Source organism: Lineus longissimus, chromosome 2 (genome assembly GCF_910592395.1).
Source record: "Lineus longissimus chromosome 2, tnLinLong1.2, whole genome shotgun sequence".
NCBI lineage: Eukaryota > Metazoa > Nemertea > Pilidiophora > Heteronemertea > Lineidae > Lineus > Lineus longissimus.
In genome coordinates this window covers 22,175,865-22,198,915 of record NC_088309.1, presented here as the reverse complement: position 1 = coordinate 22,198,915, position 23,051 = coordinate 22,175,865, and the positions used below count along the sequence as shown (strand labels likewise).

At 40.6% G+C, this 23,051-nt stretch overlaps 3 protein-coding genes across 8 annotated transcripts; 1 reads left to right on the top strand and 2 right to left on the bottom strand.

Annotated features, from left to right (window-relative positions):
- Window positions 1-2,837: 2,837 nt before the first annotated feature.
- On the bottom strand, window positions 2,838-4,295 carry LOC135483014 (forkhead box protein E1-like). Its single transcript, XM_064763511.1, has one exon. The coding sequence runs from the start codon at window positions 4,293-4,295 to the stop codon at window positions 2,838-2,840; it is 1,458 nt and encodes a 485-aa protein (XP_064619581.1).
- A 1,258-nt stretch (window positions 4,296-5,553) lies between these two features.
- LOC135482924 (uncharacterized) lies at window positions 5,554-8,473 on the bottom strand. Of its 3 annotated transcripts, none has more exons than XM_064763409.1 (5): window positions 8,320-8,473; window positions 7,339-8,002; window positions 6,837-6,951; window positions 6,500-6,645; window positions 5,554-6,132 (listed from the first exon to the last, which is right to left on the bottom strand). In XM_064763409.1, the coding sequence occupies exons 2-5, from the start codon at window positions 7,917-7,919 to the stop codon at window positions 5,958-5,960; spliced, it is 1,017 nt and encodes a 338-aa protein (XP_064619479.1). In that variant the 5' UTR covers window positions 7,920-8,002; window positions 8,320-8,473; the 3' UTR covers window positions 5,554-5,957. The 3 variants fall into 3 exon arrangements, with proteins under 3 accessions (XP_064619479.1, XP_064619480.1, XP_064619481.1); XM_064763410.1 differs by having other exon boundaries at window positions 8,337-8,473; XM_064763411.1 differs by having other exon boundaries at window positions 8,383-8,413.
- A 39-nt stretch (window positions 8,474-8,512) lies between these two features.
- LOC135482923 (centromere protein J-like) lies at window positions 8,513-22,843 on the top strand. Of its 4 annotated transcripts, none has more exons than XM_064763407.1 (25): window positions 8,513-8,602; window positions 9,082-9,598; window positions 9,777-9,971; window positions 10,289-10,602; window positions 10,819-10,974; window positions 11,208-11,295; window positions 11,603-11,661; window positions 12,021-12,245; window positions 12,439-12,594; window positions 12,772-12,891; window positions 13,160-13,203; window positions 13,526-13,764; window positions 14,974-15,192; window positions 15,494-15,526; window positions 16,024-16,163; window positions 16,534-16,692; window positions 17,741-17,844; window positions 18,122-18,215; window positions 18,404-18,577; window positions 18,858-19,138; window positions 19,292-19,424; window positions 20,456-20,596; window positions 21,259-21,332; window positions 21,588-21,783; window positions 21,933-22,843. In XM_064763407.1, the coding sequence occupies exons 2-25, from the start codon at window positions 9,094-9,096 to the stop codon at window positions 22,062-22,064; spliced, it is 3,981 nt and encodes a 1,326-aa protein (XP_064619477.1). In that variant the 5' UTR covers window positions 8,513-8,602; window positions 9,082-9,093; the 3' UTR covers window positions 22,065-22,843. The 4 variants fall into 4 exon arrangements, with proteins under 4 accessions (XP_064619477.1, XP_064619476.1, XP_064619475.1 ...); XM_064763406.1 differs by having other exon boundaries at window positions 13,523-13,764; window positions 14,977-15,192; XM_064763405.1 differs by having other exon boundaries at window positions 13,523-13,764.
- Window positions 22,844-23,051: the final 208 nt, after the last annotated feature.

Genomic DNA, 23,051 nt, shown 5'->3' with positions numbered 1-23,051 from the left:
CCCAAAAAGGATCTATATTATACATAGCCTGGAAGAATATCCCCTTGGAGCGACTACGCAAGTATTGAGCGTCAATATGGACCACACTATTGTCTGGAGGTCGAGGTGTGACTATTCGCCCCCCCCCCCCGCCCGAGTTTTTCGAAATACATGAATTCAGATGGGGCCCCTGGTCGACACACATGTTACAGTTCGGCTTTGTTTCACTCCCATGATATCGACCAAGATGGGGAAAAATAGCATTGTGGGTTATCAGGGGTTAATTTAATTAATGCTCTTTGAGACCAGAAAGTTTTCTGTGAGATCATTATAGAAGTTGTTCCGCCATCATCCCATTTAGAGCGTTGGGGACTTTCCTGGCCGGTTTTACTCCATCAGCCCCATTAAACCGTACGTCCGATCCTACTCGTGGCCACTGTAACAGTTCCCACGGACATAATTTACCAAAAGAACTGGTCGTTACATGTTTCCGTGATGGTGCTCAAACAAGGCCGTCCAATGTTGCTGTTGTGCTCTGCTGAATTGTTTATGTGGTACATTACGGCGTTGCCGTGACAATTTAAGTCACTAACGTATCTAATGTTTGTACTTCGGCAATGCAGTCACATTATACTATGATATTGACTTTTTCAAGAGAGATGAAATATTGATAAATTTTTTCCTCCTGCTTTGGTCTCATTATTTACAAAAAAAAGATTAACAGGTAATTCTGCCCGGAAATTCTGTGTTATGGTATAGTGGAAAAACTAACGAGGGGAAGCATTGGACACTGTTTGCTTTATACTCTTCCTGAAACAAGCCAGTCAAGGACTATGACTTGAGTCCTATGTACGTTTATGCATTTGTAGCCATAGCGACATTTCCTGAACAGGTTGTGACAATGTCTCCGCCGGATGAAATCCCATAATGGCACTGGGTGGGGCACTCGTGTCAGTATTTCACTCCAAGGGGGAGGGCACTTCGCGATAAGATCCAGATTGACATGTTGATGATCGACCAGTTCATCACATTCACGTTGTTCCGCATCTTCGCAGTGCGTAGCCGAATGCGTTCGACCCAATGGTCTCCTTTACGATATGCCAATTAATACATTCATTGAAGATGTGATCGCAAGCGGAGACTGACTGTCCACTTAAAGAGTATAAACTATACGGTATTTAACTAAACCACAGTTTATGGATGGATTTAAGCTCTACCACTCAGGGTTAGGAGCATGAACTATTATATGATCTAGACCTTACCGAAGAATGAAATTCTTTAACCATATTGATGATTAAGTTTCTTGCTCATTCTCTCGAAATGGCGCGCGCTTGACATCTTTCTTTCCAGGGCAGAAGTAGAAAATGTCCCCCTGGAGAAAGTGTCCGGCCGTATCGTATTCTGACTGGTGGTAACAGGCCATAACTGGCCACACTAGAAGCGCATAGTAGAATTATTCATAGCCCGGTCATTCTATCCTAGAACATTTCAAACTTCTACACAGGTATAGAAGTGGTCATAGTCATCTGGAGGTATAGTCCAGAGACTATAAGTCCTAGGGACCATAGTCCGGGGGTCATCGTGCACTAGGGACCATAGTCCGGCGGACTATCCCCACTAGGTATCATGGTCTTAGCACCAGGGATTAATGTCCGACCTGGACTATGAGCCCTGGGGTTAACTGGGGTGATCGTCCGCCTTGATGCCAAGAGGAGAGAAGTTTTTCAAATGCAATAATAAAGATGGAGGCGAATTTTCTCAATGAACAGTGTTTATTTTCAAAGAATTCACATTATATTTAAACGTTGTAAACTTTAAGCTGGCATGCGTTTACGCCTACTTTGCTAGTTTTTCCTCATTTTGATATTATGTAAGTTCCACTTTCGTTCCTTTTTTCGACTGTATATGGGCCCAGCCAAGGTTCATCCTGCTTCCCCCCCTTTCTGTCTGCCCTCCTAATTTTTAACCTATTTGTTATTGCGATCATGAATGAACCATAGCGTAATAAGTATTGATTATGAAAAGGACATGCGGACTATGATTTCTGTCATGGTTGTAAAAGTGTATATAGTCCGCTAGGGATTATAGTCCGTTACTTATACTATTATTATTATAGTAATCTACTTATAGGAAGGTTAGGGATAGAAGTCCGGTTAAGACTACTATCCCTAGGGACAGGGGTCCGAATGACCCCTGTCCCTAGGGATCATGGTCCTCCGGACCATGACTCCAGGCGGACTATATCATCTGTCACACCGGCGCTGTATAGCTAGAGATCTCCAGTATTGTTCCCATGTGCATGTTCTCGTTCATGACAGACGATAATAACAATTTTATTACACAAAAATAAAATATTTATTCACTTAATGAAATGATCAATCAATATACAAAAATGAGCTTTTAGTAATTAGATAACAGAAACATCAACTTTTGTATCATGTCCTTGTCATTTTAAAAGTGGAGACTGGAAACTATCGAAGCAATAATAGTGAGTTCTGAACACAAGCACACCGTACATTTGGTATATTCAATATATCTATAAAAATATATATCACAAAGCCTACCAATTTACCCCTTTTTGGTACCTTTGGTCAAATTAACTTGAGAACAGCTCACAAAAAACTTTTGAGCAGTGCTGCAAAAGACATTCAGCACATATTGCAAAGACACTTTGCAAAGAATCAAGTTCGCGTCCGCATCACAAACAAAGCTTTAGCACAATCATTTTAGTTTAGCACATGTACAATCGGATTATTTCTACAAGTAGCACATTGGCACATTAAAGTTCATTTTTCATGATACCCCATTGCATCGAGTGTTATCCGATGGTGTTCATCATGTTCCGAAGAAACTCCGAATTAGTACGCCGGAAAAGTTTCCGGAAAGTTGGAAGCTGGCATCGTCTGAGACAAGAGTCCAGGGTTCATACCACCGTGGTAATACCTGTTTGAACCGTAAGCGTTATTCTGGACGTTCCATGGCGAGGTATTCGTCGCGTAGTCGGAAGGATTTCCCATCGCATTTATTCGTGGAGCATTGTACGTCATCAGTAGGTTGTTCTGGGGCATCTGATATGAGTAATCGTTTCTTTGCGTTCCGTATAAAGCGTTCTGACAAGAGTTTACGTAAGATGACGTATAGACGTTTGTCCCAAAAGAAGTATCCACATTCAGACCGCTGTAATTCGTTGGTGAGACGGCAATGTAAGATGTCGGAGACACGCTGCTGTATGACGGAGGCGTAGGAGACATGGACGCGTTGAAACTCGGTGGCGACGAAGAGTTGAAACCAGTCGGAGAGGAGGTGTTCAACCCGGTAGGTGACAAACTGCTGTAACTCGTTGGCGACAAACTGTTGGCAGGCGAAACGTTGGTAGACGCATTCCGCGGCATGATGTAGTTTGGCGTTTGCTGATTACTGGTGTACTGCATCGTATTCCTGTAGCTGGAGTATGGCGTGGCGTAAGGGTGGTAGTTTTTCCTGGCGACATGACTGGTACCCATCGGAACGTATGGAAGCGTCTCCTTCTTGTCGACAGGCAATGTGCTAATCATGGCTTTCATTCCACGTCGGACTCGTTTTCTCGCTTGTCTGCGGCTGTAGTCGCCCTTGGCAAACTCCTCCACGCATGTCGGATGGATGCCCCAGTAGTTGCCCTTGCCGCCCTCGCAGCGGCCACTCTTGATGAAACACTCGTTCAGCGACAGGTTGTGACGGATGCTGTTCCTCCAGGCCCTCTCGTTGTTGTTGTAGTAGGCGAAGTTGTCCATGACGAACTGGTAGATGTCCCCAAGTATCATGCGTTTCTGTGGCGTGCTCAGTATGGCTTTAGCGATCATGGCGATATAGGAAAACTCTGGCTTGCCATCCTTCTTGGGCTTCTCGTTGTCTTTGGCAGTGGTGTAAGTAGGCTGTGAGAGTTTCTTCTCCAAGGCGGCGAGTGCGTCCTTCACATTGTCCTCGGACGAGATGTTCTGATGTCTTGAGAGTGGAGATGAGACAGACGATGGCGGTGACGGGGAGCTGTATTCGCAGCTGGCGCTGCTGCGATGGACTGTTCGTCGTACTTTTATGGGACTCTCGTCGCCGTTGGCTAGACTGATCGGTTCGTGGGTGGACAACGGATCCAAAATACTATCCGCCATGGATTCAAAGCTCTTGAGATCGTCGATTAACTGGGCCCCGTCAAAGTCGAGGCCGATACTGACTGGGGAAGGTATGATATCATCCACTGGTGAAAGATTGACTTGATCCATGTTATCCATCGTCGTAGCATCAGCTTCGAGGAGGAAGTCGAAATCGGGAAAAGGCTGCATGATGATATCAACTCTATTGTACGTAGACAAGGATTGAATGAGGAAGTCTGCAATTGGCCTTGTTTTATATGAGGACTTGACAATCGTTCAAGAATTAGGCAGATGACTGCTGGGTGATCACCTGGTTACTTGTCAGTTAATACTGATCACAGTGCTGATCAACACTGATTACACCCGTAAATGAAATCACTAATCACCCAGTTCAACCGGCTATAATTGAACACGCGCGCGTGTTCCGGGCTTGATGATATCAAATTACAGGTCTGGAAGCATTGTCGGAATGGTAGTAACTAATTAGTGACGAAAGAGTAAATTTGCTTAGCGCTATCATCCTTAATGTGGCAAGTGAATTCAAAGCGTTTTATCAAACAATTCATCATTTGATATATGATCAGTTGGATTCGTACCCGAGGGTTCGTACCCAATATGATAAATGGAATCCCTGATCATGTTCTTCGTGGCTTATCATCTCTCTCCAACTTTGAACTAACTAACTTTCTCCATTTTGCGACCATGATCCAACAAAAATCATTACACATGTATTATGACAAGGCGAGGTATCGCTGGCCACGTGACTAGTTAGTCTAGTAGCTTTAGACCAAAGGGAGCTGGTGTGGGTAAGCGATGGATTCAGTCTCGTTCTATGATCAGTCTTTTTTGTAGGGCTTCCCGAGAGTGTGTTGGAAGACGGCTTAGGGACAGCACATGTGCTTTGACGTCATCTAAACCCCTGTGAACTGGGGCGTTGAAGTACGGGTGGTCTTTGTAATATGTTTTTTTCTAAATTTGAGGTTGATGCTTTTGATCAATGGAGCTGTGACAATGTTTATCAGGCCAGTGTCCATCCTCACATGAAGGGTTATTTTCACACCATGCAAATGATATTACACTAAAGTTCTTTGTGGCATATTTTAGATACCCCCTACTTCCTCTTTTTTGTACAGAGCAGTCCCTTATGGAGATACAACATTTCCATTCATCGAATTGGACTTATGAGGACAGAGTCACAACCAGAAGGCTGTGACAAACATTAATTTGATACTCAGACAAGTATAAGGTTGTGACAACGTCATCCCTTGTATAATTCTAACTTATATAAGCATAGAGTGGATGAAATCTGAAAACTTTAAGACTGCTGTTCACCACCTTATATGACAAAGGACAAATGGAGTAGTCTGTTTTGATATTGCTGAAGTGTGCCGTCAGATCAGGGAGGTGATGAATATTCTTCACAGGATTGCCAATTATAACCTTCTTGTCAGTGTGGCAGGCAAGCTCATCAAATGAATCAACTGGTCTATGGAACGAAGGACAACAAAGATCAGTTTCAGAGTTTTCAAAATCACAATCTATTATATCATACAATTTGCTGGAGTGTGAGGAGTGAGTGTACAAATATCACAGAATACCTTTGATACACATTTTCTGACAAAAAAATTCCATTAAAGCCCAACTGTATTATGAAATCCATTAACCTGCAGCCATGGGACTTGTATCCAGTAATTGATTATAAAAGCTGCAAATACGAAGCTTGCAGAAACCAGACTGTCTCTTAATTTGTAGAAAGCCTGTAGCTTCTATGGATTTCATTTCGTCGAGCACAGTGGGGCTCAAAGTCTGTCACAGGTAAGAGCAAAGAACCAGGCCTAGATAGTTTTTTCATCAACTGACACTGATATTGATATGCTCTGCTGTTCCATTAGCATGTGCTCGGAGTGGCTTGCTCCTTGTCGTTCTCTCTTGGTAAAGATACCCAAGTTTGACCCAAAGTGCCTTCCACATATTTTTCACTTTATCATCCTGGAAGTTCTTCTCCTTGATAAACATGAATTCCTTTCTGAAAATAGAGAAAGGTAACTTTGTTGATTAAGTTCACTTTAGATTGATCTAGAGTGCCTTCAACCTATTTTTCATCGAGGTTATCACCTGCCTTCCTTCAGTGATTCAAAAGTCAACCCTAATTGCTGAAGACATAAATGACATCCCCGGATGTAGCGAAACAAGCCACCAGAATCAGAGAACAGAGCAAGTAAATGACCTCGCAGTGGGCTTGCGAGATGTAATTGGTCTTTCTGTGGTCGTTTTCACCTTGTTTGTATTTTTGTGTCAAAGCCAATCTCCTCCCGAGCCTGAAAAGAGACTGCACCCCAGATCTGATTAGCCACTACTTCAATGGAAGAAAGCGATGACTAATAATATCCCACCTGAGTAGCTGCTTGGATTTCCTCAACTGACCCTTTTGCATCAGGCTAAGGGCAAAGAACATTCTACATTTGCACTGGACAATAGCATCACCCAGTTCAAGAGCAATCTTCAGTTGCTGTATAGAGATCCTGCCAGCTTCTTCAGCCTTAAATGAAAAACCGAACAGAGTATATATACATGTACAACTGTATATTATAAATTGCTTGCAACATGTTGTGTGCTATTAAAGCAATTTGTTAATTTTGGAGTCCTTAATGGTCAAAAATATCTTTTCTGGTAGGCTTTACATCAACGGAACATTTACTATAACCTTTAATCCATGAGCTTTATGCTTACATGTTCAACAACAAAATCTCCTAGAGATGAATATCCACCACCAAGAGTTGATAGCCAGGCCATGAGCTCCTCTAGAATCATCCTCTTGGTCACTAAAACCTGCAGAACATTACACCTGAAACAACATAGAGTGAAATCAATGAATATGGTGGAAAAGAATCTAAATGGGATTAGACAAAAGTTATACTTCAGCTTTTTTTCAAATTCATGCCAATGATAAATTAAGTTACAATGTGACTCCTCAGTCTCAAGGTATATTTGAGAAGAAAGGAGGCCTTTCTGACTGTTTGAACATAGAGGAAGTAAAGTAACATTCAAAGATGTATATTCAGTGTGCTCACTTAACTGTCAAACTAATTTGGGGCAGAGGGATGGCTGAACAGACAGATATCAACTTGACCACTGCGCAACATTTTAGAGAAGGCACCTTGTTTCCTAATGAGCTGCAGACATAGTGCAAAAGTGAGGAAAGATGCAAAATCATCTTTGTCTCTATACATACCACTTATAATTGATGACATATTTCCTTGGTTGATGTAACAGAAAAAATACTGTCCAGTCTAATCTGTTCTTGTTGGTCTTCCTTGGAGATTGTCTTGATGAAACACCACCTCTCTTGAAAAGTTCTCTCACAAAGTTTGAAAATCCAATGCAGAAGGTTTGGTTGTTCATCAGAGTGTATTTTATAGCGGAGGCTAAATAACTGTCTATGGATAGCACCAGAATTGATGACTCTATGCATGGACTTGTGCTCCTTTTAATGAGCAGAGTATGAAAATGGTTCCTGGGGTTTGATGAATCAAGGATTGAATATGGCTGAGGTAGAATTTCTTCACTGGAATTTTCATTTTTTAGTGCATCTTCAATGGAGTTCAAACCTCCAACACAATTCACTAAATGTTTCTCTATGATTTGACTAGATAGGGTTTTTTCTGATACAAATTCAAGATTAGTGCGCATTGATTTCTTTTCAGAAGTTCCGAAGTCACATTTTAACTCTTCTTTTTGTCCGTAAACACCACAATGCAACTCCAGCATGTCATAGCAGGTTAAAGAATTATCAAGCACCACCAAAGCATCCATGATCTCAGCAAATTTGAGCAAAAAGTCGTGGATAAGAAATTTTCCTATGGGTAATCCATTACCTACGCCCAGGGTAGCCTATCCTGAAACAAAGAAGATTGACTTAAGATTAAGAAATGGTAGAAATATTCACTATCACTTCCATCAAGATTGTCTTGGGAACACAACAGAACAAATACTGCAGCCATCCAAATCACGAAACAGATCAGTTCCTGATAAACAACCACTCAACAATTATGAATGACTAATTCTTCAATGGACTAAATTTACTTCCACACCGCGGTCAGTCAAAATGAAAATTCTCACTGGAAAAAGACCAAAAACACAAAAGATGCTTCTTTATAGAAACTATATTTAACAAATTTATTTTCCTGGTCTAAGTTCTATGTGTCTTCTATACTTTGAATGACAAGTTACGGTTCTCTACGACGAAAATGGGTGAAATAGAGGACAAAAACGAGACATTTCTGCAAGTTTTCTTTTCATGTTTGTAACGTGCTACTCGAAGAAGTACCATTCAACCTCGATTGCAGGACATCGTCGTTGGTAAATGTACATACCATCGTGTACATCTTCGAGTGTGCGACACCTAGAAGCGTGGTTGCAGAAGGCGCTAAATATGTTGTGATCGTACAGTTTTGCTGCTAAAACACTGCCATTTCTGCATTTATCGATCTTTAAATGTATGTATTCTCTGCCAAGTGTGATATGGAAAGGTTTTAAAACATTTTGACGCCAAGATTTTGTGGTCCCATATTGAATTTAGTAGAAAACGTCACTTCAAAAACTTCAAAAAGATTCACCAGGCTGTTGGATGCACATGATGTGGGTGCGGATGCATGCATTGTATGCATATCCACTGCCACTACGTCTACAATTTACAATGTACCTTATTCACAAATTGATGGCTAGTGCCCTCCCTCCAACATCTTGAATATTGGTGGCGGTTGTTGACAGTAATTTATTCACTGACCATCAGTGTTACCTTGGTTTATATACCTGAAGCTGAACCTGTATATACCAATAGTTGCAGGCCTAGGCTACATGTTCACCTGACAGGTTTAATTAAGGCCGTAAATGCAAGGCTAACCTGTCAAACTTGTGAACTGAATCGTAGTTTAGTTTTAGGCTCAATAAAAAATGTAAATCCTTCTTTTTACAGTAATATTTGATCATGAGTGGGCAACCCTCAACCAAGGAGAATCTCCTCATCCCAGGAGCTGCCGCATGGACGTCAAGGTCGGGGGTGGTTCTGGGTTTTGACAGTCTGTCAATGTTGACTGCAACCCGGAAGCCAAGGGGGCGTGTTTCGCCTCTATCAGAACACAATCGCTCCGATCTGGAAAAACGTTCCCCAGTAAATTCACCACTGAAGAGCAACTACCCCCCTTTGCCCTCAAACTTTAGAAGAGGCCTGTATCCTGAATCCCCTTTGAGGAATCAGGACTATTCATGTTCTGAATCCCCATCAAAGAAGCTCTCAGAATTGCATCTTCCAAAGAGAGACTTTGTTAAAGCTGTTAATTTTGATAACCTTGCACGGACTGCACTGAGTGAGGAAGACGATATCCATGGAGATACACCAGAGAAGGACTGCTATCGACAAAGGCAGCAAAGAGTTGGCCCAGCTGGTGATAGTAATGATGAAGGAACTGGAAATGGTCATTTGTCAAAATTAGGTTAGTAACAGTACATACAACACAAAATATCTTCTGCCTTTGTAGTCTGGACACCTTTCCATTAAGGACAGCAGTTGTCAGTCCCAATGATTTCTATATAGAGGTTCTACCGCATGTTCTTTGTATAACCACTACTGCATCAATAACATGAATCATACTTAATTTGCTGTCTCTCCAGACACCTCTGCTGATATGACTGATCAACAAAAAGCCAAAGAACAGACCAAACTACTGGATAAATTCAAACAAATGCGACAGCTTCAGTTACAGCAGCAGGATAAACTCATCCAACAACAACAGGAGCAGCTCGATGCGCTGAGGATGGAACAGCAGAGAGTTCAGCAAATGCTGGCTAAGCAGAGGGATTGGAAAGGTAAGCACACTGATTCTCACCCACAATTTGTCACTCCGCTATTATTTTGAATGCAATCCAGTTTGTGTATTGTGGCTTCTAATGTAATGAGTGTCATACATTTTGTGCTTGCAGAGTAACTTGAAAGTATCCTGCTCTGATGAATAATATGAATTGAGTGTTGATAGTGCCATGATATCTGTTTTACATGTAGTTTCAATTACACGAGTAGTTTGAGAGGAAGCTAGATGTACCTGTACATGCCTTGATGATAAGAATTTGTTTCTATTGTGAGGCTACTCTAAATATATTCTATTTTGCGTGCATGTTTTTTCCAGGAGGCAGAAACTCTCATGAAGCTTCACCTGCAAGTTCCCCATACACCAGTCCTAGCCAAGTTCCACTTAAGACTACCATGCCAACCCATCAAGTTTATGAAGAATCAGATCAATCTGAAGAAGAAGACTGTGGTGGCGAGAGTTACGAGTACGGCAGTGATAAGGAGAATATTCCAATGGAGAGAGTATTGCATGATGAATATCAAGACGATGCTTCGTCCATCATTTCAGAGGAAGAGGATGATGGTAGTGTCACAGTTGAGGGTGTTGTCCCTTTTACAGATACTGCGTCAGCATGTTCAGAAATGGACGAGGTCAGTACGAGTTAGATCTCCTTATACTTAGTTATTTTACTTACTTGGTTACCTCGATATGTTGTTCTGAGTGGGAGCCAGCCAGTACAACTTACTCTTCATCATTTGCATCTCATTTCTGGTGTTTTTTCCCAGAGATGAAGATGCCGGTCATGTCATCTAATGCTAAGCTACAACTGGTTAAGTGTAGAGTCTGTCATCCATTTGTAATTCTAGGAACCAAAGCAGCTGTATTCAAGCTATGAGGTAGAGACAATGGTACAAGTGTATTCTAAAAAGCAGAAGAAGTCTTTCAAGAAAGCAGCTCCTGTTGGCGAATTTACTGATGAGGAAGAAGAATACATGCGTAATGCACTATTGAGAGACAATAGAGTAAGTGTTTGCTGAGCATAAAATCAAAACCACATAAATAGAACTGTTGATGTATACCTAGGAGTTACAGGGTTCATTTTTTCTTCTTGTCTGCCTGCCCTGGACAATTAAAATATCAGACACACAAGTTACTTCAGTAAAGTAGTTGGTCTGTGGACAATTAGAAATTCTTCATTTTTGATGTAAAACCTATTGCACTTGCTAACGCTAACAGACGATGGCATCTTTTTCAGGTTGAAACCCCTTCCCCTCGGCCATACATAGAAGATTCCCCCTCCCCACCACATGCATCAGGGGCCATCGATGATAAACCTGTTGTTGGTATGTTTAACACACATTTCTTCCCAAATTCGTGTTTTTACAGATTCATTTGGGCCAGATTGCAGGTCTAGTCTCTCAAAAACTTTCTCCTCTAAAGCTGGACAATCAGTTTGAAAGATTTAAGAGGTACCCGAAGTCAGCTAAAAAGTACTTATTGCCATTAAATATTACTGGTTACAAATACAGGGAAAGAAAAGAATAGCTTTTAGTGACTTGTATCCCATGGAGTTGAACTGAACTGGCTTCAGTAAAAGAGTTGGTTCGGATTTTGACAAGAAAGTTTCTCACATAACTCTTTTTTTTCCAGGTGCTGGTAAATCTTTTGAGCAGCTTTTAGCTGAGCAGCTTCAGTTGGAAGAAAGGAAGGTAAGAGTAAAGTGGGGATCATAGTTTAAGTTTAGCCAAGACACTGGGTAAAAGTGACAGGGCCTGGCTTTGATTCTGGGGAGGACCCAGATTGTATCTGAACTGGTTTGGTTTTGAAGGAAGGAATATTCCTCGCTCCTAGTAGAATCAAAACCGACGCGACCAAGATTCTATGTACTTGAGTCCATAGGCTGTAGACTCAAATAAAAAATTTGCCAAAACCTGAAACACCAATTAGCGCCAATGCTAGAAAAAGCTGTGATCCACGCTGTCCTGGGGACTGACAGTGAACACAAAGTAGAAGTATATGTTGAACGACTTTGAATCACCAGAGGTACTTCAGCCTTTGTCATTTTCAGGAGCAACTTGGTATTGGTTACACCCCCTCACCAAAAGGACCGAGGAAGAAAACGTTCTTACGTAGAGGTGAAGGAATTGCAAGATTCACTGGCCCGCCACCAAAACCTGTTCAACCAAAAAAGACTTTTAGAAAACCTGTTGCCTCAACCAGCTCAGCATCGATTGCCACAAGTGTTAGTACCAGTACCTCTGCTGTCACTGCCAATAAGAAGGAGGCTATCAAGGTAAGAATTCACCCGACAAACTGATAAGACAAAACTGATTTTATATTGCATATTACTACTTCACCTCACCACTTTCAGTTAGAAAAAAATGGACTTTGTCTTTGTGTATGGGAGCCGTTGTCCGCATGATGCAACTTCATTCCATGGCATTAATGCCCACACTCCAATTACATGTAGCTCTAATTTTTTGCAGGCTCCTTTGAAGACCCTTCTGCTCAAGCCCCTACAGAAACCGAGCCAAAAAAAGTCTCTACCTGCCCAACCTGCCAAAGTAAAGCCAGGTGCTGGGAATGCTTCCATTGACGTGTCATTCCAGCAGAGGGTTCAGCATATGGAAAATAATGAAAAGGTATGGATTTTAAGTGTCTTTGGGACATTATTTAAGAGGACTTGGGGGGGGGGGGAGGGGTTCCAGTATAAAGCATGCCTCTGGGAAGCATTTGAATTGTCTCATGTGGACCTGGTTACATGGCTAGCAAAAGACACCAGCCAAGGAACAAGAGTAATTTGATTTTATTTCTTTCAGGATGAGCTAGATGAGCTTGAAGAATTTGAATTGTTAGAAAAAGTTGCCGACAACTTCTCTTTCACGAGCAGTGACTCGTCTTTGGCAGGAAAGGCAAAAACTTTGGAAGCAGCCAATAAGGTAAGTGTTGGTTATTCTGGGATAGTTACTGATATTGAAGAGAAAAACATGATTTCTGACTGAAAATCGATAAATTCATGAAAGCAGTGTAACATGTTGTAATCTTCTTATATTCAGTATCTGCAAGCTGCAACTCTCCTTCTCAGTTCGGCTTCTGCTTCTTGGCTTTGAATGGTGCAAGATATCAACTCCAGTTTAGTGTTGACATCTTACACTAATGCAATGCAGTACTAACATCATCAACTTGCATTAACTGTTTCTTTTTTAGACATCGCGTTATGAAGAGCTCATGAAGCGTCTAGCGATGGAAAGGTGAGTTTCGATAAAAAATCCAGTTTGTTTGATAGTTGAACTGACCACACAGATCATATGTCACCCAGGCATTGATTTGACTTATCTTTCTTGACCTGTCAGATGTCATAAATTGGCTGTCTGACTTTTGTAATTATACTAGCACATCTTTTAATTATTCAAATTTCAAACAGTGAGCACAAGGGCAGCTGGCCGTTTCATCTAAGATTTTGAAAATACACGAGTTGTTCGCTAGTCATAGCATGTAGGTGTTTCCAGACCTAGCAATAAAGAAGGTAAAAATGGTACTCGGCTGCAATAGTTATTTCATATTTTTTAGTAGCAGTGATTATTCATCAGAAAGCTCCGACTCGGAAGATGACGAAAATGAAGATGAAAACTTGGAAAAGACGCTAATTGAGGAGAAAGACACCTCGTACATTTCATCTGAGGTGTCAACTCCGAGAAAGATGCAGCGTAAAATTGCATCGCGGGATGCTGGGATGGCTGTGATGGAGCGAGATGTCTTGCCGTCCGACTTCAAGGAACCAGCCGATAGGGAACACTCTGAATCGGAGGAGGGTAAGTTGCTGCAATATAAGTTATTTTTAAGAGTGCCTTTTCCTCAGTGTTGTGCCCGAAATTACAATCAGGGTGGTCATTGCAGGTTTATTAGGGCCACACTGAACTTGAAAAGAAATCACTTGTGTGATATCAAATAAAAGTACACAATATTGTTTGCAAAACATCTCAAATCATTCTAATAATTGTAGTGAGTAAGTACTTACTAATAAATTTACCTTACTTTATTCTTTTTTATGTAAACTTTATCAAATGGGTGTTGAGAGTTGACATTAATCTGGATTTATTGGATTTCTCTGTTTAATAGCCCTTGGGGAAAATATGTTAGTTAAGACGGCCTGTTTTGTAAACATTAGTTTTATTGACATAATGCCCTAATATGACAGTGTGGTGTCCAAAGTCAACAAGACATGCTAGGCTAAACCTTGCTCTTGTCATTGTGTCCTCTGCATGTGAAGTTATTAGGCCTGTACTGATCATTGAGGCAACATTTGTCTAACCTTACTGTCAACTTCACAATAATAGGCCTTGTTAGAAGTTTTTCTAGGCTTGCTATAGTGGTGTCTTATCTCCCATTGTGGCCGAGTCTGCACACTGTTAGCATGGTAGATAGCCCTCCCATTCATTAGTGGCTTATGATAAGTGGAATTAATAGATTTTTAATTATTCATTCACCGTTGATATTGTGTGAGGACTTTATAGAATCATGTGCTTTGCTTCTCAATGGACTTTCTTAGAAGTTACACTGAAATTTAAGCCCAGCTTTTTGATACCATGCATGTAGAAGAATATCATTGGCAATCTCATTGTAACTCTTAGAAGGAATAATCTGTGTTCAACTTACAAGTGATTGAGCTATATACTTCATATTGCCTTGAACTTGTCCTTCAATCTGAATGAAACGTTGCTAAAGATAACCTAAGATTGCAAAATGCCAAAGTTGTGGTGTGGTCTCAGTATGAAGAGGTGGAAGAAAAAAAAGAAAAGTAAGTTTGTTGAGCTCCAGGTAGACAGCATTCCATAAACAATCATCTATTTTCTACTTGAACTGTTCTGATTATCAGTTGTTTCTGTAACGGTAACAATTTTGTTAGTAATTGTAACAGATTTGAATCAAACAGACACAGAGACAGCCCACACTGACTTCATCAGCACATTCTGACAGAAGTCGACACACCTTATTTCTAAAAATGCCTTGAATCATTTTAGCAGAAGAAGACGACGATGACTCTCAAAATACGCTCATCAAGCATGACGAGATCGGCTACCGACTAAGTCAGCATGGCGATTCCCCCAAAAAGCAGACAGAAAGCCTTGATTTTGATGATGAGGACTCCTGGGGAGACTTTGGTCCAACTCCTCATAAGAGAGCTGAGGTGAAGGAAACCAGGCCGGTTGTCAAAACATCTCCTGTTTCCAGAGATAAAGGTGAGTTCATGGTTGTGTTTAGAAGTTTAAATTACTGATTTGACCGAGTCCATCTCTTATTGCTATACATGTATGCATAAGATTCTGGACAATTTTGGGGTCTACCCCAAACTCGTCTAAGCATTTGTCAAATACGCTATTTATCATCCTAATATTGTGGATGTTTACAATGATGGTTGATATCAGTTGCTATGAACTTTTGAAGAGATGATATTATATTGATAAATTTCTGATGAATTAGTAGATATGCTGAGAATAATTAACAATCTGATAGAGTTTGACTGATACTTTGTCATCTTAGGTAGAAACTATTTTGGCTTCGTGAGAAGAAGAGGTAACTTCACTAGCTTTTAGGCATGATATTTGTCATTTTGATTTCAGTTGTTTGATGCCTGAGTTTGCTTTTGTTTTAGCCTTTGCTTTACTTTTACCTTATATTCAATGCATGGCTTTAAAGAAGTACAATATGTCATTGTCTCAGTGCTTATTTGAGGAATGTTATTGATAGTCACTGTCTAGTTTGACACATCTACTCTAATGTCTTCTTGCTTGTTCCACTGCATGATGATTTTATGGTATTAGATTAGGCTGGTATTAGATAAGGCTGGTGTGTATTAAGGATGTTCAGGAAATTGAGAGTTCCTGTAGGGGGCAGTCCTTGGGTGCATTGTAAACTCAGTTTTCATGGTTGATAATGATTATTTGATCTCATTCAAAAGTAGAAATTCAGAAGAGTTACAATCAGGTGCAAGTACAAATCATAGGTTGTCTACATGTAAATACACAATCTATTGCTTTATTGAAGATAATTGACCTATGTTTATTTTCTAGCTGACCATGTTCAGGTTGAAAAGGTGAGGGCGACAGAGGAGGATGGGGTGTCTGCCAGTCCACCACCTGTCTCAAACCTCATGACCAAACTCTTCCCCACGTTAAAACCACCCAAGCCAAAACCATCTATTGAGGAACAGGTAAGCAGGTTGTGCTAGGTATTTGTGACATTGTGCCAAGAAACATCACAGACACCATCACTAATCTTTTCCCTTAACGTTTGCCATGCAATTTCATCCGCCAGAGGCAGCAGTAGGCTGATGACATCACCCAGCTACTTCCTTATTGCAATCTTTTGACAGAAGGCCTGATTGATCTTGACCTCGAAATAGGCTATCCAATTTTTCATCGAATGGGGATGATATATTCAGTCGACACCATTTATTTAGCCTCTTCAGGGGTGTCTAATACACATAGACCTATTTCAAGTAAGGTAGGCCTTTTGTACAGGGACCCGTCAACCCGCAAAATGACATTGACACAAAATTATTGTGACCTTTGGCATTTCAGCAAAATCAGGCGAAGCTGCAGGCAGCCAGACAGCCAGAAGTTGCAGAAGGTGCTGTGTCCAAAGCGCTCCGTGATAAGTTGCTCGAGATTGAGCGGGAAATTGAGAGGTTCAGAACGGAAAATGCTGCCGTTGCCAAAATCAAAGTTGAAAGAGAAGAGGTAGGATGAGATGAGATGATTTTATTGTCATGACTTTGCTTTGGCATTCTGGGGGTAGATTTGGGTGGTCTTCATGATGCTTAAGATGAACATCATGTCAGCAGAAAGTCATTAGAAAGGCCTGTTTCAGAGCATTTTCTGAATGGTCATATTTTTAATCAGTTTAGGAAATAATGAATTTTTCAGGACAAGTTCAGTATCCATACTTGGCAATAGATGTCACCATCAAAGCTCGACATTCTTTGCTGTTGATACTGATTACTAATTGGCACTTGTTGGTATTGAAATTTGACAATATATGCAGCATTTTGATATTGTCTGCAAGAATAGATTGATTTTGATTCAATGAAACCTGACCGATTTTTCACAATTGAATTGATACATTTTACATTTGGTTGAATCACTGCTTAGGCCTGTTTTAGATTGCTTTGCCAATGATAACGCCATGCTTGGTTGAATCTAGGTTAGCTATTCATGATCCCCTCACTGTATGTTTGATGTAAATAAACGAATAAGGAATCATGCGTGTGATTTGATATGATTATCATGCCGTATTAAACGTACGTCTTTCATGTCTGTTCAGAGATGAAAAGGCTGGAACAAAGAGTTTTAGCCAAAATGGTGAGTTTTTACCATTTTTAGGTGGAGTGTGAAATTTAGGTCATAGAATTGTACAATAGGTGTAAGATTAGACTTTAAAATCTCGTAAAATGATATGTTTTTCTGGTGTGCTGGGTGGTGACTCGGTAATGGATGGCTCTAGGTAAAAGAAATTGTTGTGACACGGGTTCTTCAGAAGCAGTGCTGCTCCCTGTACCCTAAAGAAACTATTGCATTGTTAAAAGTTACTATTGTGTCCCTTCCCTTCTATCATCTTGTCTTTTCAAATTATAGGAAAAACCCTGAATTATAGTAATTTGAACGTAGCCGGACCCGTTCTCCTTATGGCATACATCTCTGGTGATTAGAATAAGTGTTTGTTCTCTTTGGCCGAGAAGCCTAAATCGGCTGTGTCTAGTGACTGATTTGATCTTTGTCCTTTCTTTAGGGTTTGAATAAGCTGAAGAGAGAAATGGAGGAATTTGAAAAACAGAAAGAGGAGGAGCTCAGGAATCTTCAGGAATTCAAGGAGCAAGAATTAAAGAAACTCAAGTAGGTTGTTTGTTTGTTATGGTAAACAGTTAAATACAGATATTTTCAAAGCTGTATTACTTATTCCAGAAGCGTAAGATGTCATTAAAAAGATGGAATACGGTTACCCGAATATGCTGGTTGAGCATTTTCTCGACTGATGTCAATCATAAGTTTTGTCAATTTTGACATTTTTGGAACGATTTCAGTGAATTAAACTTGGAAATAAAATGGATCGGTAACAAGTTAAAAACTTTAGTTTGAAGTTAGATCATCTCCATTCTTGTTTCTTTCAAAGGAAGGAGAAGAAATTGTTTGAGAAGTATCGAAAAGAAGCGCAGGCAATCCCTGACAAAAAGCAGAGGGATGAGATCGAACAGCTTAACCATGAGGTAAGTCTCTCACATAAAAACACTTCAAATTCTAAAAAGATTTTGTTTCTGAACACGCCAAGTAAGAGATTTTTCTCCAATAAAATCTTGATTCTTAGAAATAAATTCTACAATTCATGGAGTATGTCTGAGCCCCTAAACAGTACACCTCCCTGTAGACCTGAAACAGTCCCATTCTCCGTTGATAGCTCTGCGACCTGCGAGAAGATCTGAAGAAACGTGAGCAGCGTTGGACATCCGGGACTAACAGGATGAGGAATCGTATTGAACAGCTGGAGAAAGAGAACGCTGAATTGAAGGAAGAGATACGGATGTTAGAGAAACGTAGATTAGATTCGTGGCAGAAGGAGCAAAATGCAAAGGTAACAAATTATGCAGTGTTGATGTTGATTGACACCTTTTTTCTCTGTGCAGCTCAGAGGTGATCGGAATCTCTTTATAATCTCAGTTTGACCCAACTATCAAAAAAGTTATGATAAAGTGCGATATATTGACACATTCATATACGCCCCCAGGCTCTGTTCTCTCCTTGATTTCGGCTCTCTTAAGAAAGTAAGGTTGCAATGTAACAGATGCCATTGGAAGTTATTTGCCTTTAGGTATCTCAATTCTGTGTTTTGAAATGTTCTCCTTCTATTTCAGAATGAACAGAGATCACAACTGCCTGTAAGGAAGGCCATTGTGCAGCAGGTACTGCCGAGCACCAAGAATCCCTCGAAGCTCCCAAAAGCCAACCAGGAAAGCAACGACCGGGATCGCCAACTGTCGAACAGAAATGACCCATTACGTCTGAGTGTTCAGAGCGAGGACGACGATGATTTATCCGTTGGTGATGATGCACAGCTCAACAGCACTGTCATTGAGAGGGTTAAGTCTCCATTTGAGGATACACCAAGAGGACTAGTTGCCATGACAACACAGAGGTAAAATTTCTTGGAATACTTTTTAAAATGTCAATAAGTAATTTTGACTCTAAAGAATATGAAATGTCTTTCTGACTTTCTGACTCAGACTGCAACCTCAAAGTAAAACAATTTTTGTTCTAGTGTTATTCCATTTTGCTATCTCCATTCCAGTGAGGTTGACAAAAGTTTCATGGGTCCTGCTGGACAAAAATCAGCAAGAAAGAATCAAGCCCTCATTACTGCTATCACGAAAATTGACAAGGGTGATCTGGAGTATGAAGAATCCCGCCACAAAGATGGAAAGGTGAGGCATTTTTTGGTTGTTGGTTAGAGAAAACTCAGAAAATTTGCACAGTGCCAAATTGTATAAACTAGCATATACCCATGGAGCGGGCAAAGTTGAAATGTAATATACATTAGTTAAATGGGCACGATGATTGAGCTACATTAAATTTCTAACGTTACTGAAGTTTTATTTTAAAAGGTTAAACACGAAATTAACTGCATTTAGGGACTTATTGCTGCTATCTACATGCAACCCCCAATAGATTGATTGGAGTACGCTATTTTGCACAATGCATTGAGACCAGTGACAGCAGGTCCTGTTCCAAATAAGGCCCTCACATATTAGGCATATCACCTACCCACTCCCGTACCCAATGCCACTGTCGGACCAAAGCCAGGTGCATGGAGAGATGCAGAACGCAATTCAAACTGACAACATCAGTCAGTAAAGAATAAAACAAAGAGCAAGCGCTGGCCACTGTACATATTTTGTCCATCCTGGCATAACTGTTTATTGATACCCTGACTGCATGTTCCGGTAGGCCACCCTGCAGAATTTGCCTTATCACTCCGGTCAGTGTTTCTCGAATAGAACTAAAATAGAATAGGCTAATCATTAATCTCCCTGCTAATACCCTGCACCATGGACCAGGTTGTATAGCACTACATACGTGCTGGAAGCTAATACTGATGTGGCAGGGAGAATATGCGTGAAGTTTGTGTATGCTTTTGAGAATGAGCGGAGCTCTCCAGTCGACGTGCTCTCTGAAAAGTTGTTATTTATTCTAAAACCACGAAGATATTCGACGTATGACACCCTCAGTGACACTCTTACTTATGATCCACACCTACGAAGCCAAAAGTTGCAAGAATTCGACGCATTTCCGAGGCCCAATTTTGAAACAAAAATCGCCTCCTTTTTAGCGGCCACAACGCGCATTATAGTATAGATAGCCCAAGTAAAAGAGAAAGTCCACCATTTGCATCATTAAATTGCACAAGTGTTTATACTTACTTAGCATTGATTGAGAAAATAAATTGTTTCTTTAGATCGACCGAATCTATACAAATGGTGCTAGGGAAATAATGTATGCCAATGGGACGAGGCGGGAAATCTCTGGCGATGGTAAGACAATCATTGTCAGCTTCTTCAATGGAGACATGAAGCAGATTATGCCTGACCATAGAGTGGTAAGTACTTATCATATTGGGGACATTTCAAGATATCAGTTCAATATATTTTTGAAAAATTGTGTTCTTTAGTCATAATTGTGTCATTCAGTTTTAAAGAATCAGTCAGTAAATGAATCACACTGTCCTTGCTCTAGTTTTTGTAATGAAATTGATGTCTTCAGTAATTTGTAATGTCAGTAAAGGGTTAAACCTCTCTCTCAATACTATGCAATTGAATTGGGTTTATTGGGGTTAGGTTTGTTACTTGCTGTGAACTTGCTTCCTCTAGAACTTTGTTGCTATCCTTCGTCTTCTTATGATCACCACTGCTGCATGATGCCATCAATAAGACTTTCTTTTCTATTCTGTGCTGCATGTAAATTAGTAAGTTGTTGATTACCTGTTAACATTTTTGAAATGTGCTGTTCTCTGCATATGTCAAGGTGTCCATCCTCAGTGGCGTGCAATGGCCAGCCCATCTCTTCCCACACACTTTAGTTTATTTGAGAACGACATCAGGCAAAGAACAAATGAGGCTTGTAGTTAAAAATTAGGCCAACTTTTCATGGCAGTAGCATGAAGAAGACCTTGTAGTTGCCGTCGCACTTGCCGGTTTCTCATTGTTGATTGCGTAGAAATACTGTTTCATTTGAACTACAGTAGGTTTATTTCTTTTCTAGATCTATTTCTATGCCGATGCCGGGACGACTCACACAACCTATCCTGATGGATTGGAGATTCTACAATTTCCAAAGTAAGCATACTATGGTACTACGCGTAACTCAGCCTCAACTGTATAAACCCCAAGTCAATGATGAAACATAATCACTCCATCAGAAGATCGTGTTACATGTAGAGAGCTTTCTGGTGAATGGCCATGTCAATAGGTTTTGATATTTCTTGACAATTACTGTCCCCCTCACTTGGTGATATCAGAATTGTTCTCCTTATTATTATTTTGTGGTTTATATGGCACGACAGTCCAAGAACTTCCAATTTTCTTTTCCAGCCTGCAGATAGAGAAGCACTACCCAGACGGCACACGAGAGATCACATTCCCTGATCAGATCATCAAGTATCTCTTCCCCAATGGGAGTGAGGAGAGCATATTCCCTGATGGCACTGTCATTAGGGTCGACAAGAATGGTGATAGGACGGTGGAGTTTGCTAATGGTCAGCGCGAGATTCACACTCAACAGTTTAAGGTAATCCTACAACTTAGATATTGCTTACATGGTGTACTAAAATGTAATGGCTCACTGGTCCCATTTCATGACCACCAAAGTTTGAATTGCAACTCAGTTTTGTGTTTAGATGGATATCACCACCTCACCTTGCATATCTTCTCTTGCAGAAAAGGGAATACCCAGATGGTACCACAAAGACTGTCTACCCTGATGGGCGCCAGGAAACGAGATATTCAACGGGTCGTGTCCGAGTAAAGGACAAGCATGGAATTATTCTGGTTGATCAGATGTCAGTTTAGATAAGAGGTGCTTGAAATCTCAGCATGCATTTATAGGGGCAGCATCTGGTTTAAGGACATTCACAAATCGGGCACACAGTTGACCTGATTTGGGGTTATTTTGTATTCAGATGTTTTTCAAACTGTCCCACTGTTGGGCAAGTCTATACGATTTGCTCCCTTATCTAACTATTATTGCCTCCTTTTGAATATTTTGTAAATATATAATGATGTTTGACTCTTATCTCTGAATAAGGGTATCAAAAGTGTGCAGGTCACATTTTGGCCATTGTGGCTAACTACATGTAGGTATTGTTGTAGATACTAATGTTAGTTTTATCAAAAACAAAATATTTTGGGCTGGGCGCTATGCGCACTTCCCCATTGTTCTCTATCGTAAACCTTCAAGGTGGAAACTTCGGTGCCACATTCTGAAAGGAAGAAGAGTAGCGGAATTCATTGCCTGGGCTGGCGCTGATGTAGGCCTATATATGTGGCTGACAATGTAAGCACGGACATAAGGGAAGTGTAGGGGTTAGCAATGGCCGTAGAACCTACTAATTGCTAGTAATTTGCATGTACATGTATGTCCTTCGTCATTAGAACTAATACATTCCTCGGTTTGTAATCGGCATGAATGTGATATTCGCCGTTGGTTGTACAAAAATGTATAAGCAAGGCCAATCACTTAGTTTATAAATTGTGGGTTGTGTATTTTATGCAGGTGACCACTGGGAGCATGGAATCTCTGTTTGTCTTTTATCTGCTTATGTCGAACATAGAATAAATTCATACTTTTATATGCATTGGTTATCTTTCTTCATCCTTGACACACATGACTTCCACACAAGTTATTGCGTCTGCAGTCAGGTGTGTCAATGGGATATTTCCTGGGCTCGGCCAATTTCTGGTGAATGTTAAAGATATCTGTTGTCCATTTCATGAGAAAATGCTAATCGGATTTTTGGTGGTTCCACACCGGGCTTGTAGAAATAGTGAAGTCCTTGC

What these genes read in the sequence shown, in the direction of transcription:
- LOC135482923 (XM_064763405.1), top strand. Translation starts at nt 9,094, where the DNA reads ATGAGTGGGCAACCCTCAACCAAGGAGAATCTCCTCATCCCAGGAGCT. An exon ending in AAGCGTCTAGCGATGGAAAG is followed by an intron (nt 13,204 to 13,522) that starts GTGAGTTTCGAT and finishes CATATTTTTTAG; the next exon opens with TAGCAGTGATTATTCATCAG. An exon ending in TCCTGTTTCCAGAGATAAAG is followed by an intron (nt 15,193 to 15,493) that starts GTGAGTTCATGG and finishes TTGTCATCTTAG; the next exon opens with GTAGAAACTATTTTGGCTTC.
- LOC135482924 (XM_064763409.1), bottom strand. Translation starts at nt 7,919, where the DNA reads ATGGATGCTTTGGTGGTGCTTGATAATTCTTTAACCTGCTATGACATG. An exon ending in TATGTCATCAATTATAAGTG is followed by an intron (nt 6,952 to 7,338) that starts GTATGTATAGAG and finishes ATGTTGTTTCAG; the next exon opens with GTGTAATGTTCTGCAGGTTT. An exon ending in GAGATTTTGTTGTTGAACAT is followed by an intron (nt 6,646 to 6,836) that starts GTAAGCATAAAG and finishes TTTTCATTTAAG; the next exon opens with GCTGAAGAAGCTGGCAGGAT.
- LOC135483014 (XM_064763511.1), bottom strand. Translation starts at nt 4,295, where the DNA reads ATGCAGCCTTTTCCCGATTTCGACTTCCTCCTCGAAGCTGATGCTACG.